This window comes from Pholis gunnellus, assembly GCF_910591455.1.
Source record: "Pholis gunnellus genome assembly, chromosome: 11".
NCBI classification, from domain to species: Eukaryota; Metazoa; Chordata; class Actinopteri; order Perciformes; family Pholidae; genus Pholis; species Pholis gunnellus.
The window spans coordinates 5,543,201-5,556,568 of record NC_136538.1 but is presented as its reverse complement, the minus strand read 5'-3'; the positions used below and the strand labels follow the sequence as shown (position 1 = coordinate 5,556,568).

General features: G+C 41.1%; 2 protein-coding genes across 2 annotated transcripts in view; both read right to left on the bottom strand.

Moving 5' to 3' along the window:
- Positions 1 to 1,709: 1,709 nt before the first annotated feature.
- LOC306703183 (uncharacterized protein) lies at positions 1,710 to 6,734 on the bottom strand. Its single transcript, XM_079169054.1, has 2 exons — positions 6,414 to 6,734; positions 1,710 to 3,516 (listed from the first exon to the last, which is right to left on the bottom strand). The coding sequence occupies exons 1-2, from the start codon at positions 6,607 to 6,609 to the stop codon at positions 2,312 to 2,314; spliced, it is 1,401 nt and encodes a 466-aa protein (XP_079025180.1). The 5' UTR covers positions 6,610 to 6,734; the 3' UTR covers positions 1,710 to 2,311.
- Positions 6,735 to 11,209: 4,475 nt separating this feature from the next.
- LOC306703177 (NACHT, LRR and PYD domains-containing protein 3-like) overlaps positions 11,210 to 13,368 on the bottom strand; it is a 92,176-nt gene continuing 90,017 nt past the window's right edge. The window contains exons 14-15 of the mRNA XM_079169047.1: positions 12,557 to 12,603; positions 11,210 to 12,402 (exon numbers count right to left, since the gene is read on the bottom strand). Coding sequence (XP_079025173.1) covers positions 11,867 to 12,402; positions 12,557 to 12,603 — 583 coding nt within the window. The 3' untranslated portion in view covers positions 11,210 to 11,866. The remainder of the gene's footprint in view (positions 12,403 to 12,556; positions 12,604 to 13,368) is intronic.

The window sequence follows — 13,368 nt, the reverse complement described above, 5'->3', positions numbered from 1 at the left end:
GAACGGGGGACACTGGGTGTTTTCTCTATTTGTGAATAAGAGAGAAAAGGTGATGAGCTGCCCACATCAGAACCGACACGGCTTCACTGTGAAGGGCCGGGGATCTGACAACCTCCTGTCTGTTGAGGTTCACCTCCACAGTGGTGTTGTCCGACCTCAACATGACGTGCTTCCCCCTCAGTTGTGGAGCGAAATGGTTCAGTATCTTCTTCACAGCAACAAGCTCCAGCAGGTTGATGTGATGGGAGGAGTCCGGCCGTGTGCCTCCCACCCTGGCTTGCTCGATGGTCCCGCCCCGACCTGCCAGGGTGCTTTAGAACAAAAAGCACCCTGGCAGGTTAAACAAGGATACCGTTTAAGTTAACCATGATTAAAAGCCAAATTAGAAGGACAGGAAGGACAGGTCTATTATTAATATATAGTATATATAATATAATAATAGTAATCACAAATACAGAAAATATTATTTAAACTGATATTTGTCACAAATTGTGTTTTGGTGCTACATTCCAGATGAACAATTACTGAGTAGAAATCTTAAGCTTCAAAGTTTAGAAAATATGAGTAAATATATATTTTAAAGATTATATAATCAAAATAAACAAATGTTTGAGATAGAAAGGTATTTTGCTTACATTTCATTGGAGTCCTACATTAATATACAGTGTTTATTTTATCATTTCAGAATCCGGGTGAAGCCCAACACTGTATTTCAAGCCTCCACCACCTAAAAGGTAACATATTTCCATCATACTATTAACCCTGAAAAGTGTTTCTCAAGGAGACAGACACTCTGCTATAAAACCAGTCATCACCACAAACATGCTGGGTTGGTAAAGTGTCAGTTAGTAAGGTTTCACAGAATCTATACTACTATAACAATCAGAACTCAGAACAATATTCTCAGTTTTGGTCACTAGAGGGCTGCAGATGTGTTTCCTTTGAAACTTCTTCAGCATATTTCTTCAAACTTGGGCACGTTAGATTCAGCCATTCAGACATTTGTCACTACATATTCTCCATCAGCTGTGAAATCAGTCAGAGTGAACAAAACAAACTTTGAAAATAATACAGGAGGAACTCCTTTTTTACAATATGGTAGGATGATGAGACAATCAGCCCCTAAAATAGCCCACCACCTCTCCTTCATAGGAGCAAGACAGTTGTTCAGCCTCTTTTTGTTGTTTTTTTATCTCTTTGTAGTCGTTTTGAGTAACTTTCACTGGTTCAGGCAGACTTGAATAACAAAAAAGCCCAACAATGAGACAGTTGCAAGGAAAGTTCACTCTCATCTTGTGAGGAAAGAGCCTGGAAGACGTTCAAATCATGAAGTACAAAGTATAAAATAAATACCCACAATTGTACTTCTTATTTTTTGTCATTGTCATGGCAACGTAATATTTTGCAGCAAAGTGCTGTCCCATTCATATTCACACCATTTCAAGTCCTCACAGTCTCTCACACACAACCACTTACCCGGTGACGTCAGTAAGTCCTTGAGGGTTCAGGGTTTGAGGCTTTAGGGGGGACATTGGGATTGGGCCAGGAACTTCTTTAATAACGTTCAACCACAAACTGGGCCTTTTCAGGGAATCTATTGCTCAGATGTCATTAAATTACCTGTTAAAATGTAATTCATGTTGTGGTAAACTGTGGTGCGATATATTTTCAAGGAGTAGAGAAAAATAATCATCAAGCAGCTCTTTCAGTTCTGGTTTCATCTTTATTAAAGTCCTCTCAGTTTGGAAACACATTATCAAATCAAATCAATCTCTTCCAACATCAACTCATCACCAGAAAAACAAACAAGTAAATAAAACATCAAATATTCAAATACATTTACTTTCACTCTAAAGTAACCAAAATCCAAAAGGTACAAAAAGTAGCTGAAATCATCACAATCTGCCCAAACAAATGAAAAACAGCACAAACTGGTGGAAAAGTCCAGGAACTGGAGAAGAGTGGAAACAATAGCAGAAGCAGTAACAGTGGCTTCATGTTAAGTTTCTGTAGTGAGGAGGACTGGTAACATTTCCATTACACATTCAACACAACACTGAAGGATGAGGACTTCCATAAGGCTGAGGAGTTTGTCCAGCTCATGAGAATCCTCTACACATCCACACTGTGTGTGTGTGTGTGTGTGTGTGTGTGTGTGTGTGTGTGTGTGTGTGTGTGTGTGTGTGTGTGTGTGTGGAAGCCAACGTTACCGGAGCAACACTGAATCTTTTCTCCTCTGTATGGACCATCATGTGTCTCTTTAAATGAGTCACTCAAATCTTTTATCGTAAACTGAGCAACTGTTTGGTTTCTATCCTGTGTGGATCGTCATGTGCTTCTGCAATTGTTCACGTCGTGCAAAAGATGTTTTACAAACCGAGCAGCTGAAGGCTCTCTCTCCTGTGTGGACTTTCATGTGTCTCAGCATATTTCCTCTATCTGCAAAGTATTTCTTACAAAGTGAGCAGGAAAAAGGTTTCTCTCCTGTATGAGTTCTCATATGTGCCAGCACATTTTCCTTAAATTGAAATCTTTTCTTACAAACTGTGCAGCTGAATGGTTTTTCTCCTTTGTGAATTACCATGTGTCTCTTCAGATTTCTCTTGCTTCTTAATCTTTGTCCACACTCTGAGCACTTAAATGGTTTCTCTACAGCACTACCTTTGGAATCAGGAACTTTTGCTTTGTGGATTTTCATGTGTCTCTGTAAATACAAATTCAGTGCAAAAGACTTCTCACAAATTGTGCAGCTAAATGGTTTCTCTGTTGTGTGGAGTGCCATGTGGATCTGTAAATTCCCACTTCGTACAAAAGATTTCTTACAAACTGAGCAAATGTAAGGTTTCAGTCCTGTGTGGATTTTCATGTGTCTCAGCACATTCCCTCCATCTGTAAAGGATTTCTTACAAACTGAACAGCTGAATGGTTTCTCTCCTGTATGAGTTACCATGTGTTTCTTCAGACCCCTCTTAAAGTTAAATCTTTTATCACACTCAGAGCAGCTGAATGGTTTCTCATCAGCACTACATCTGGAATCACTTACAGAAACTGTATTTTTCAGAGATTTTAAACCTGACTGAGGTTCTCTGGTCTCATTCCAATCATCACTGTTATCAGTCTCAGAAGAGTCTCCAGTCTTGTCATCAGGGTCTGGTTCTGGATGATCGGAATTCCTGTTTGATTCTGGATGTCCATCTGTACCCGGGTCCCTGTCTGGTTCTGGTCCTCCACAGTCCTCTCCATCAGCTTCCATCTCTTCAGTTTGTCTTTGATGAAGCTGTGAGGATTGAGGTTTCTCTTCATCAACTTCACTCTTCACAGGGACAGGAGTGAATGGGAACTTGGTGGTATCAGCCTCCTCCAGCCCTTGAAGCTGCTCTCCCTCCTGACTGGTCTGGAGTTCCTCCTGTTCCTCTTTAATGTCTGGGGGCTCTGGGTCCTCCTGGTCCAGACTGGAGCTCCACTCCTGCTGCTCAGGGGAAACCTCTTCTTTAACCACCAACAGCTGCTGGACTTCTGCAGGAAACAGGAAACAAACGGCTCATAGTTATCTTTACTGTCCCGCTAGCGGAAATTGGTTTTGCAGCCAGGGCTCACACAAAAGCAGAGTACAAAATGACAACTTCAACACAATAAAAACCAGAGCTAGAGCAGGGAAATGGAAAGTCAAACCAGGTACACATGTGTAATAGGGCAAGTATGCAAAGGAAGTTACAAAGCGTGAAATCAGAGTGCTATATGCACATTAATAACCCTTGAGGAAGGAGACTAACGGGTGCCCAGAAACAACTTCAAAACCTTAAAGTCCTTCAGGAGAGGATGGTCCTGGTGGTAATACTGCATTACCCCTTCCAAGGACCTGCCTGTTGTTATTGTCAAAGAGCTTGATGCCTCCCTGAAATCTCATTGGCCATTTTAACAAGTCGACTGTTATTAGACAGATTTTGATGACCAAACCAAGCTGTCATACAAAGTGTCAGAATAGATTCAATGAAACACCTGTAAACGAGACTCATCTCAGAATAAACCTAAAGAGTTCATTTTTTGCCGAAGTCAATGTAAACATCTTCAACAACAGTTGGCAGTGGGCTTGGTGATGACTTCTTGAAGTCAATAATCATGTCTTTAGTTTCTGACACATTTTGATGAAGTCCTCCACCGCCGGCTCATGACCCTGTAGCTCCCTTTCAAGAAAGCTAGCAATACCAGACTCATCAGCAAACTTTTAGATGCGTCTATTCTTATAGCTGATGCGACACTCAGTGTACAAGATGTAAAGACGGGCGGAGAGACAGTAACATTGAGGGAAAACCGGTGGATGAGTCGAGCTGTTTGGAGAGAACACTGCTAACTCATTGTTAGGTTAGGATCCAGTTTAAAAAAGGGACAGATCAGCCTCTCTGCAGTGGATGGATGGTGTTGAATGCAGAAGAAAAATCAATAAATAAGAGTCTGCCTGTGGTGGGATGTAAACACCAACCAGTATGAATCAGAGCGTATGCTCGCAGCCAAGTTACTGTTTCTGTGGAGCAGACAAAACCTGACTCTTTAGTTATTGTCCATAGCGGCTTTAACAAAGGAAACTTCAGCCTTGAACTCCCCAAATACAGACAGTTTATTAAATGCCCAACCAGAGAGGAGAACACTTTAGATCACTGTAACGCCGCAATAAGCGGGGCCTATCATGCCGTCCCTCGCGCTGCACTGGGACACTCTGACCACGTCGTGGTCCATTTGAATCCTGCATACAAGCAGAAATGAAAGCTCTGTAAACCTGCTGTGAGGAGATCAAACCAGTGGATCAGCTACTGTGAACACAGCTGTGTACCATCAGGGTGAGTGAGAACAACGACAAACCCTGGTACAGCTAAACTCAGACAGCTAAGGTTGCAAAAGGAACAGGCATTTAGGAGTTGGGACAAGGACGGGTTTAAAATGAGTCAAAATGGTTTAGCAAAGCGGTGAGAGACATTAAATGACTTTACTCTGAGAAACTGCAAAACACCAGCTCTCAGCAAGTGACTCTGCTGCTGTCTGGAGACGTTTCAGATGTCTGAGGAAGCAGAGTAGACGTCAGTAGAGACGGTAGTGAGCGAGCCAGGCGAGTTTCCTCGAACACCAGCTTAAACAGATCACCAGGTACGCCGTGGGGTTGGTGAAAACCCAACGGGCTTGGTGATCGTGACCCTTTAAACACAGAGCTGATTTATTGTATAGTCCTGTAACGGGGATTAAACTCCCAGATCTAACAATGTGAATGGCTATGTTTCCGGCGATATCACCACCATGGTCTGTGTTTTTTGTCATTAATTTTATGCGGGAGAAAGCTAGTTAGCCATCTACTGGGAGATTTGATTTTAGCGATGCTAGCTACCCGGGCGAAAACAAGTCGGCAGTCGTTCAATGCTACTTTGGTTCGGAGGCTGTGGACTCAACCGCTCATGAAATAGTTGTCAGCCTCTAGACTTGTACGCCTTCATCTGGTGAGCCATGTAAGAGGAGGTCTGGAGGACGAGGTCATTTATGATGTCGATCTCCTCCACACCGGGCTAATCGGTCAAGTTGTGGGAAAAATCACTCTTCATCATTTGGTAGGGTTCACATCCAATATGTGTTTCTATTTTCTGGCGATAACTGCTGCAGGCTCAACCAACCATTTTATGTTTTCACTTCGCTCCATTTCCAATTTGTGCAGTATAAAGGTTCTTCACGTCCTGCCCTCCGTCTGAAATTTCGCTCATCATAATAGTCACGTGATTGCAAACAAGCTACACACGAATAATGGATTTGTTTCGAGGATAATAGTCGATCCTCGATCTGAATTAAAACATCGTTCTCCATAAGTTTCTCAAATGACATTATAACTAAAGAAGTCAAGGCTACTGGCCTGAAATCATTTCACACTTAAGAAATTTTACTTTTGGTTATTGGGAAAATAATGGAGTGTTTTCAAAGTTTGACTGACCTTCTGCAGCTTAAGAGATTGTGATTGCCTTTAATTTTCTCAAAAACTGTACAGTAAAGTACATGGAATTTGACACCGGGGTCATCATGAACACAAATCCAGTGTAAAGTTTAACTGACCAACAAAGTAATTGTTATGACAGATCACATTTTTATATTTGATCATATTTCAACTTCCAAGCTCCCTTTATTAATTAAAAAAACAGTATAACTTCAGATTTTAGTAATATTAAATTTCATATGTCCAACATAAGGTTTTTGACTTGTATCAAATTAGACAAATTATTGCTTATGTGTTTTTTGTGCTATCCAAGCACTCATACCGTAAGACCACGAATAGACGAGCATTCAGTGTAGAATACAGCCGCTCTCCTGTTGTACTGGTGGCTCATCTGATGTCAGTTTAAACAGAGAGAACAGAGAGAGAAGAATAAGTAAAGAGAACTAACCTCCTGCTCTGTGTAACCGAAGCTGAGGGTTGAAAACAGCGTCCAGTAGTTTCCGTTGTCGCTCGTTCTCCTCTTTAGAACGAGAAAGTTCCTCCTCGTACTCTGCTATCGTTCTTTCAAACAGACCAAATATCTCTTCAGCAGCTGCAGTTAGTCGCTGCTGCACCAACGCTCTCAGCATTTGGACTTTACACATTTTCACACAACACCAACTTTTTCTCCACACAAACTCTTCATCCAACAGTCACTCTGACTAGCATGCTAAGCTAACTTCAATAGCTGTGTAGTCAGAGGAAAAACATTGAGCGAAAAGTCCATTCAGAAGGTTTATCCGGACAAAGGGAGACCAAGATGGAGCTCACACACACGTTGTGAACACAACAAAGACACTCTGCTAACATACGTGTTTCTGACAGACGCCATCTTTCTTTCTCTTTCTTTCTCTTTGGAGGTTTATTGGCGGTTGGCAAACAATGAATTGGTGCATTACCGCCACCAGCTGGTATGGAGTGTGGATTAGGATGTCTAGTACTAGTTCAGTATAAAACAAGAAAGAAAAAAAGAAACAAAACAACGGGCTCATATTTTCTTAATAATATTAGTTAGTTTAAGATATTAAAATAATATTTGATATTCACTTTTTGAGTTATTTTGCAGAATATCTATTACATCAAACCGTACCTCCATCTTGCCGAGGTCTCCAATCAGCTGCCCTCTTTCCTGTTCATGTTTCTGTCATTGAACAATAACGTGTTCTATTGTTTCCTCTTGCCCACAATAGTCGCATTTGCCTGTTTCATGTTTACCTATTTTTTTAAGCATATTGTTAAGGCCAGTGTGTCCAAATCTAAGCCTTGATATCACTGTTTCATCTCTCCTGTTCCTTCCTGCACATTTCATTTCTCCCACTTTCCTCTGAACTCGGTGAAACCATCGTCCTTTTCTGTCTTCCTCCCATTGCTTCTGCCGCCTTTCCTTCAACCTCTGCTTAATACTTTTGGTTTCTGATTTACTGAATCTGACTGTAACATTAATGCAGCTATTTTTTGTGGACTCTTTTGCAGCTTTATCTGCAATTACATTACCGTTGACCCCAATATGCGCTGGTACCCATAGGAATACGACTGTCAGACCCATCATTTGAATTCTGTATAATGTTTGTCGTTTGATGCCTGGTCTACTGTCTGAATGGCTGTTCAGGTTCAGGTTTCGGGTTCAGGTTCAGGTTACTTTTATTTGTACCCGTAGGTAGACTTGGTTTGCAATGTTCTGTAAGCTGGCTAATGATGAATCTGAAAAAATTATTGCCCTCAATGGTCTTGTGTCCTCTATCCACTGTAGTGTTAACATTATTGCCAACATTTGCCCTGTGTACACTGATAGTCCCTTAGTGATAATTTGACCAATTTTACCATTCAATTCTGGAACAATGAATGATACTCCTACCTTGTTTCCTAAACTCTTTGATGCATCTGTGAAAACCTGGATATAACTGTGGTAACTGTCGATATGTGCCTGTATTATATGTAATTTGAAATTAACCGCTCTACCCTTGTTATTTTTTTAATAATGCAAAGTCTACTGTTGCATCATGAGGAAGTATCCACGTTGCTATTGCTGGCAATGGGACAGTTGGACTGAAGTTTACTTTATCTATGTTAAGTTCTGTTGCTCTTTGTGCTACTGTCCATCCAACGTTTCTTGTATCCCTCTACTCCTTTTAGCAAGGTTTTAAAGTTTCCTGTGTTGAATGCTCTTTACTGTGCCCCTGATAGCCCAATGCTTACTGTGCTCTTCTTAATTCTAGTGGCATTTCACCCATTTACACCTGTAATGCAGCCATTGGGGTTGTTTTAAAAGCACCGGTGCATATTCTCATTGCTTGATACTGAATCTTATCCAGTTTTTTGAGATATGTGTGTGCTTGCTGCTGATCCATACACCACACAACCATAATCTAATATAGATCTAATTAATCCACTGTATATGGCTTTCAAAGCAGTTCTGCCCCCCATTCACTTCCCATCAAACAACTCATTATATTTAATACTTTCTTACATTTATCTTCTATTTTTTTAATATGAAGAGCCCATGTGACCCTTTCGTCAAACCACAAACCTAAACATTTTAAGTGTTTTACTCTCTCCAATTCATGATTATATAGTTTTACTTCACTACCAATTTGTTTCCTTTTAAAGAACATTGTCTTTGTCTTATCTACTGAAAATGTAAAACCTCATCTATACACAGCCACACATGCTTACTGTGGGCACATCCCAAGTCTCTTAATTGCATCACCGTTTCCCTCACTTGGGTCCTTTCCTTGCGTCTTAGTCCCTCCCACCAGGGATGCATGGAGGAAACCATGCGAGGAGAGAGGAACGAGGAAATATGTTTTAAGACACATGAGACGTCCTCAGCTGCGTCACGTGAAGCGACGTCTGTTTCTGATGACGGAGGATCAGCTGACCACCGCTGGATCAGTCGGCTTTGACAGCTGGAGAGACTTTTTAGAAGTTTGTGTCTGTTCACATGATCACTGTACTTAATAACAGTAACTATTAATACTAATAAAGACAGTTATCATCACTGTAGAGATGTTGTGTCTCTGTAGCCTGTTAACAAACTGTGTCCTGTTTATAAGCGCAGGATCGATTTCTACCAGCGGAATGCGATCGTCTTATTTATGAAGTATTTGCGTCGGTACGTTTTGAAATTCAGATTTAGACGTCAATATTAATTAACCCAGAATATGATTATGGTTTCTCTTAAATTATATAACTCATCAAACCAGACACTCAGGAATGACTAGCCCCACCTGACTGAACGAATGACTGAATGACTGAATGACTGAATGAATGACTGAATTATGATAAATGATGTAAAAAGGGTTTCGTCTCTCCAGCTCTCTGACTTTAATTATTTCCATAATAAAAGTTATTGAGGGAAATATCAGATCATGAAAAGACAAATCTTTCTAATAAATGAAGAAAGTTGTTTTTTCTGTTCAGTCTACAATGAACATATATTTAAACAAGATGGTGAATCAGAAAACTAATCAAATATAAAGCTTGAGTTTAATCTGCGATCTGTCTTCACTGTTTACATGTTGAAAAAAATCGTATCAGTCCGATCGGCTGCAGCGTCCAATCACATAACTGATGAACAATGAGGGGCTGTGTCAGCCGTTAAAACACTTCCTGGAAGGCTGTTCTCATGAGTCCTCGCTCATGGCTCCTCGGAGATCCCTCCTCGTTCCTTGCTCCTCCGAGCTAAATAAGAGCTTTGGGCCAGCCGTCAATATGGCGGCGCAGAACAACTTCCGGTTTAAGCGAGGAGCGGGGAAATGACAATTAAGAGACTTGGGATGTACCCATAGACACCATCAGCAAAAAGGCCCAGCAGAGGATGAACTTCCTGCACCAGCTCAGGAAGTTCAACCTGCCTCAGTAGCTGCTGATCCCGTTCTACTTTGCAATAATCCAGTCTGTTCTCTGCACGTCCATCGCTGTCACCAAACAGGACAGGAACAGACTTCAGCGGACAGTTAGGACTGCAGAAAGAACCATTGGTGCCAGTCTCGCCTCCATTCAGGACTTCTACACCTCCAGAGTCAGGAAACAGGTAGAAAACAGTGTAGACCCTTCACACCCTGAACCACCCTGTTCAGACTTCTCCCCTCTGGTAGACGCCACAGAACACTGTTCACCAAAACCACCAGACACAAGATCAGTTTCTTTCCACTGATGAACACTGAACACCAGTGACAGAGTCAATAACCCTAAACAGCCTCTGAACCTGTCGATTATACAGGACTGTCTCAGAAAATTAGAATATTGTGATAAAGTTCTTTATTTTGTGTAATGCAATTAAAAAAACAAAAATGTCATGCATTCTGGATTCATTACAAATCAACTGAAATATTGCAAGCCTTTTATTCTTTTAATATTGCTGATTATGGCTTACAGCTTAAGAAAACTCAAATATCCTATCTCTAAATATTAGAATATCATGAAAAAGTATACTAGTAGGGTATTCAACTAATCACTTGAATCGTCTAATTAACTCGAAACACCTGCAAGGGTTTCCTGAGCCTTGAAAAACACTCAGCTTGGTTCAGTAAACTAAATCACACGTATGGGGATTATCACAATATTCTAATTTTCTGAGACAGTCCTGTATACCTACAGTTTAAATGAGACAGTTTAAACATGTACAAATCATGTCATATATAACTCCTGCACACAGCACTGTGTAAAGACATGTACACACACACACACACACACACACACACACACACACACACACACACACACACACACACACACACACACACACACACACACACAGACAACACAGACAGGAAAGGATTCACAGAAAACGCTAGTATGCTGTTATGAACAGTGTTGAGATTGCTGCAGTTACTCCCTGTGACCACTGGAGGAAAACTTTGGAGGGAGGATGAAGTGAAATTAAAACTTTACACGAAAAGAAAGAGGAAAAACAGTTGAGCAGAAAACAAAAGATTAATTTAGTTCAGCTTGAAATGCTGCATATCATTGAGTGTTTTATCTGTTTGACGTAAGACTAATGTGACACTATCTCTACTATACTAACGGCAATGAAAAGGTGTACTTCGCTGCGTAACCGATACCCCCCCCAGTGTGGGTAAGGCACCGGAAGACGGCTTGTTCATCTGACCTTGGTATCAAACGTACCACCATAATCTACACGCCAGACTGGACTTTGGTTGGAATGTACAAAATACAAACCAGTTTTATTTGGTTTTTAACCTCAAAAGTTAAGTTCACCAATCAGCTTCGTCAAAAAGACTCCAAACCAGAAGCCTGAGAAGAAGCCTTAAAAAGCCAAGTGCTGATTTCTTTGTTGTCTCTTCCTATTTCTACCTTTTTATTTGGAGCATCTTTAACCTCCTGGTCCATATATTGATTTATTGTTATTTCAAGGTCACTTATCAAAGTTTGTTCATTTGTTACACAATGATCATAGTAAACAATGGATTTAGTTTGTTCAAATCAAAACAACTCTTTATAAGTTGTGATTATTTTTCCACAGATGCTAAATTTGATCCAGAAAGACGTTTCGTAGGTTTTTCTTCACACAAACAAATTTTTTAAGATAACAAAGTTCAGTTTTATACACAAAGTCAAACATGTTTCACAGTTTCTCTCAGACAACAGATCATTTCAGGTAATTACATGGACCTCGTTCAGCTCTTTCAGACATCCATCTGCAACACCACAAGTCCCAGAGAGCTCTCAACCCCCCAGAGTCCAGACCAGCTCAGGTACCCCTCACCTGCTCCAACTGCATTTACAACCACTGAGAGATCAGGTTGGTACTAACTAACATCAGCTGTGTGTGATCCTGTAGAGACTGAACTATCTGGTCAGCAGAGAGAAAGTTTCTCTACCAGGAGGAGGCTCTCCCTCCTACAGAGAACACAGAGACACTGAGGAACCAGACCAGGACCTGAACCAGAATCCAGGATAAAGAGGTTCAGTGAATGTGGTGTTGAAGGTGTGGAGGTGGATCAGTGTGTCAGAGGAGACTCTGTAGAAGGACAGAGAGCCAGCAGGACAGTCCACATACACTGCTACTCTACCAGAGGAGGAGGACGAGGTGGTGATGGATGTTCTTGTCTTATTGTGATAGACAGAGTAACCATCATCAGAGCACTCCAGACACCAGGACTGATGATTCCTTCCAAACCAACAGTCATTACTGTCTCCTCTCCTTCTGATTCCTCTGTAACTCACTGATATAGAAACTCTTCCGCTCCACTCAACCTCCCAGTAACAACGACCAGTCAGACCAGTGCTACACAGCAGCTGTGACCAGTAATCAAATCTGTCTGGATGTTCAGGATATGACTGATCCTCCTCCACATGTGTCACCTTCCTGTTGTTGTCAGACAGTTTGAGGTTTCTGTGTACTGTGTTTGTGTCAAGTGTGAGTTCACAGGAATCTGATGGAGAGAACAAGACACAATACAGCGGCAGTTATTAATCTATCATCTGTTTGATGATGACATCAGAGATCTGAATGAGTGATGTCACAGTTGGAAGATGGTTGAATGTGTGCTGCTTTGTTTTCATAAATTAAATTCAAAGCACACTTACACTTCCTCAGACCTGGTCTGAACCATCGGACTCCAGCAGGCTCCACCCTGAAAGGAGGAGGGGGGTCAGAGTAGCATGAAACATGGACATTACATCGCTCTCATCCACAGAGCTTTGTTATTCATGTTCACATGGAGCACTTATTAATCAGCTCATTATGTTCACTTATTCATGATATATTATTATCAGTATTATATTGACAATCATCATCCATTTCAGACTCAGTTTCCTCTACCAGTCAGTCAGTAAATCAAATGTTTAAACCTGCATCAATTGATTTCTTTGTCCACTTGTGGTTCAGCTTCCACATCCAGCAGTTACACATCAACATGATGATTCATCAGTAGTCTTTGTGTTTGTGTCACCTGATGAATGGAAGTCCAATATTCTCTCCCTTTTTGCTCTGTTTTTGGTCTCCACCACCTCCTGAGGGAAATATCTGTCTCTTTAGCTGCTAAATGCTCCACTATGTTCACCAGCTAGTCTTTAACTGAGTCTGTCTGCTGTTTGCTGCTTAGCAGGTAGTGAACAGTGGCTTCATCACAGCTTGTTGGATGAAAACAGCTGCTGCTGGAAACACTGAGACTGATCCAAACAGGAAATGTGCTGCAGAACCAAAACTAGGAGCTAAAAGATGCAAAAAAGTTTGTTAGAGCTGCAGGGACGGAGACAATTCTCTGTGGGTTCATCACCAACACACGACTCTTCACTATTACAGAGTCAGCTGATCCGTTGTCAATATAGTAGTATTGATTTTTGGATGTTTTGGTCCTGACAGAAGTAAAGGAGAAAGATGTGACATTGCTGTTCAC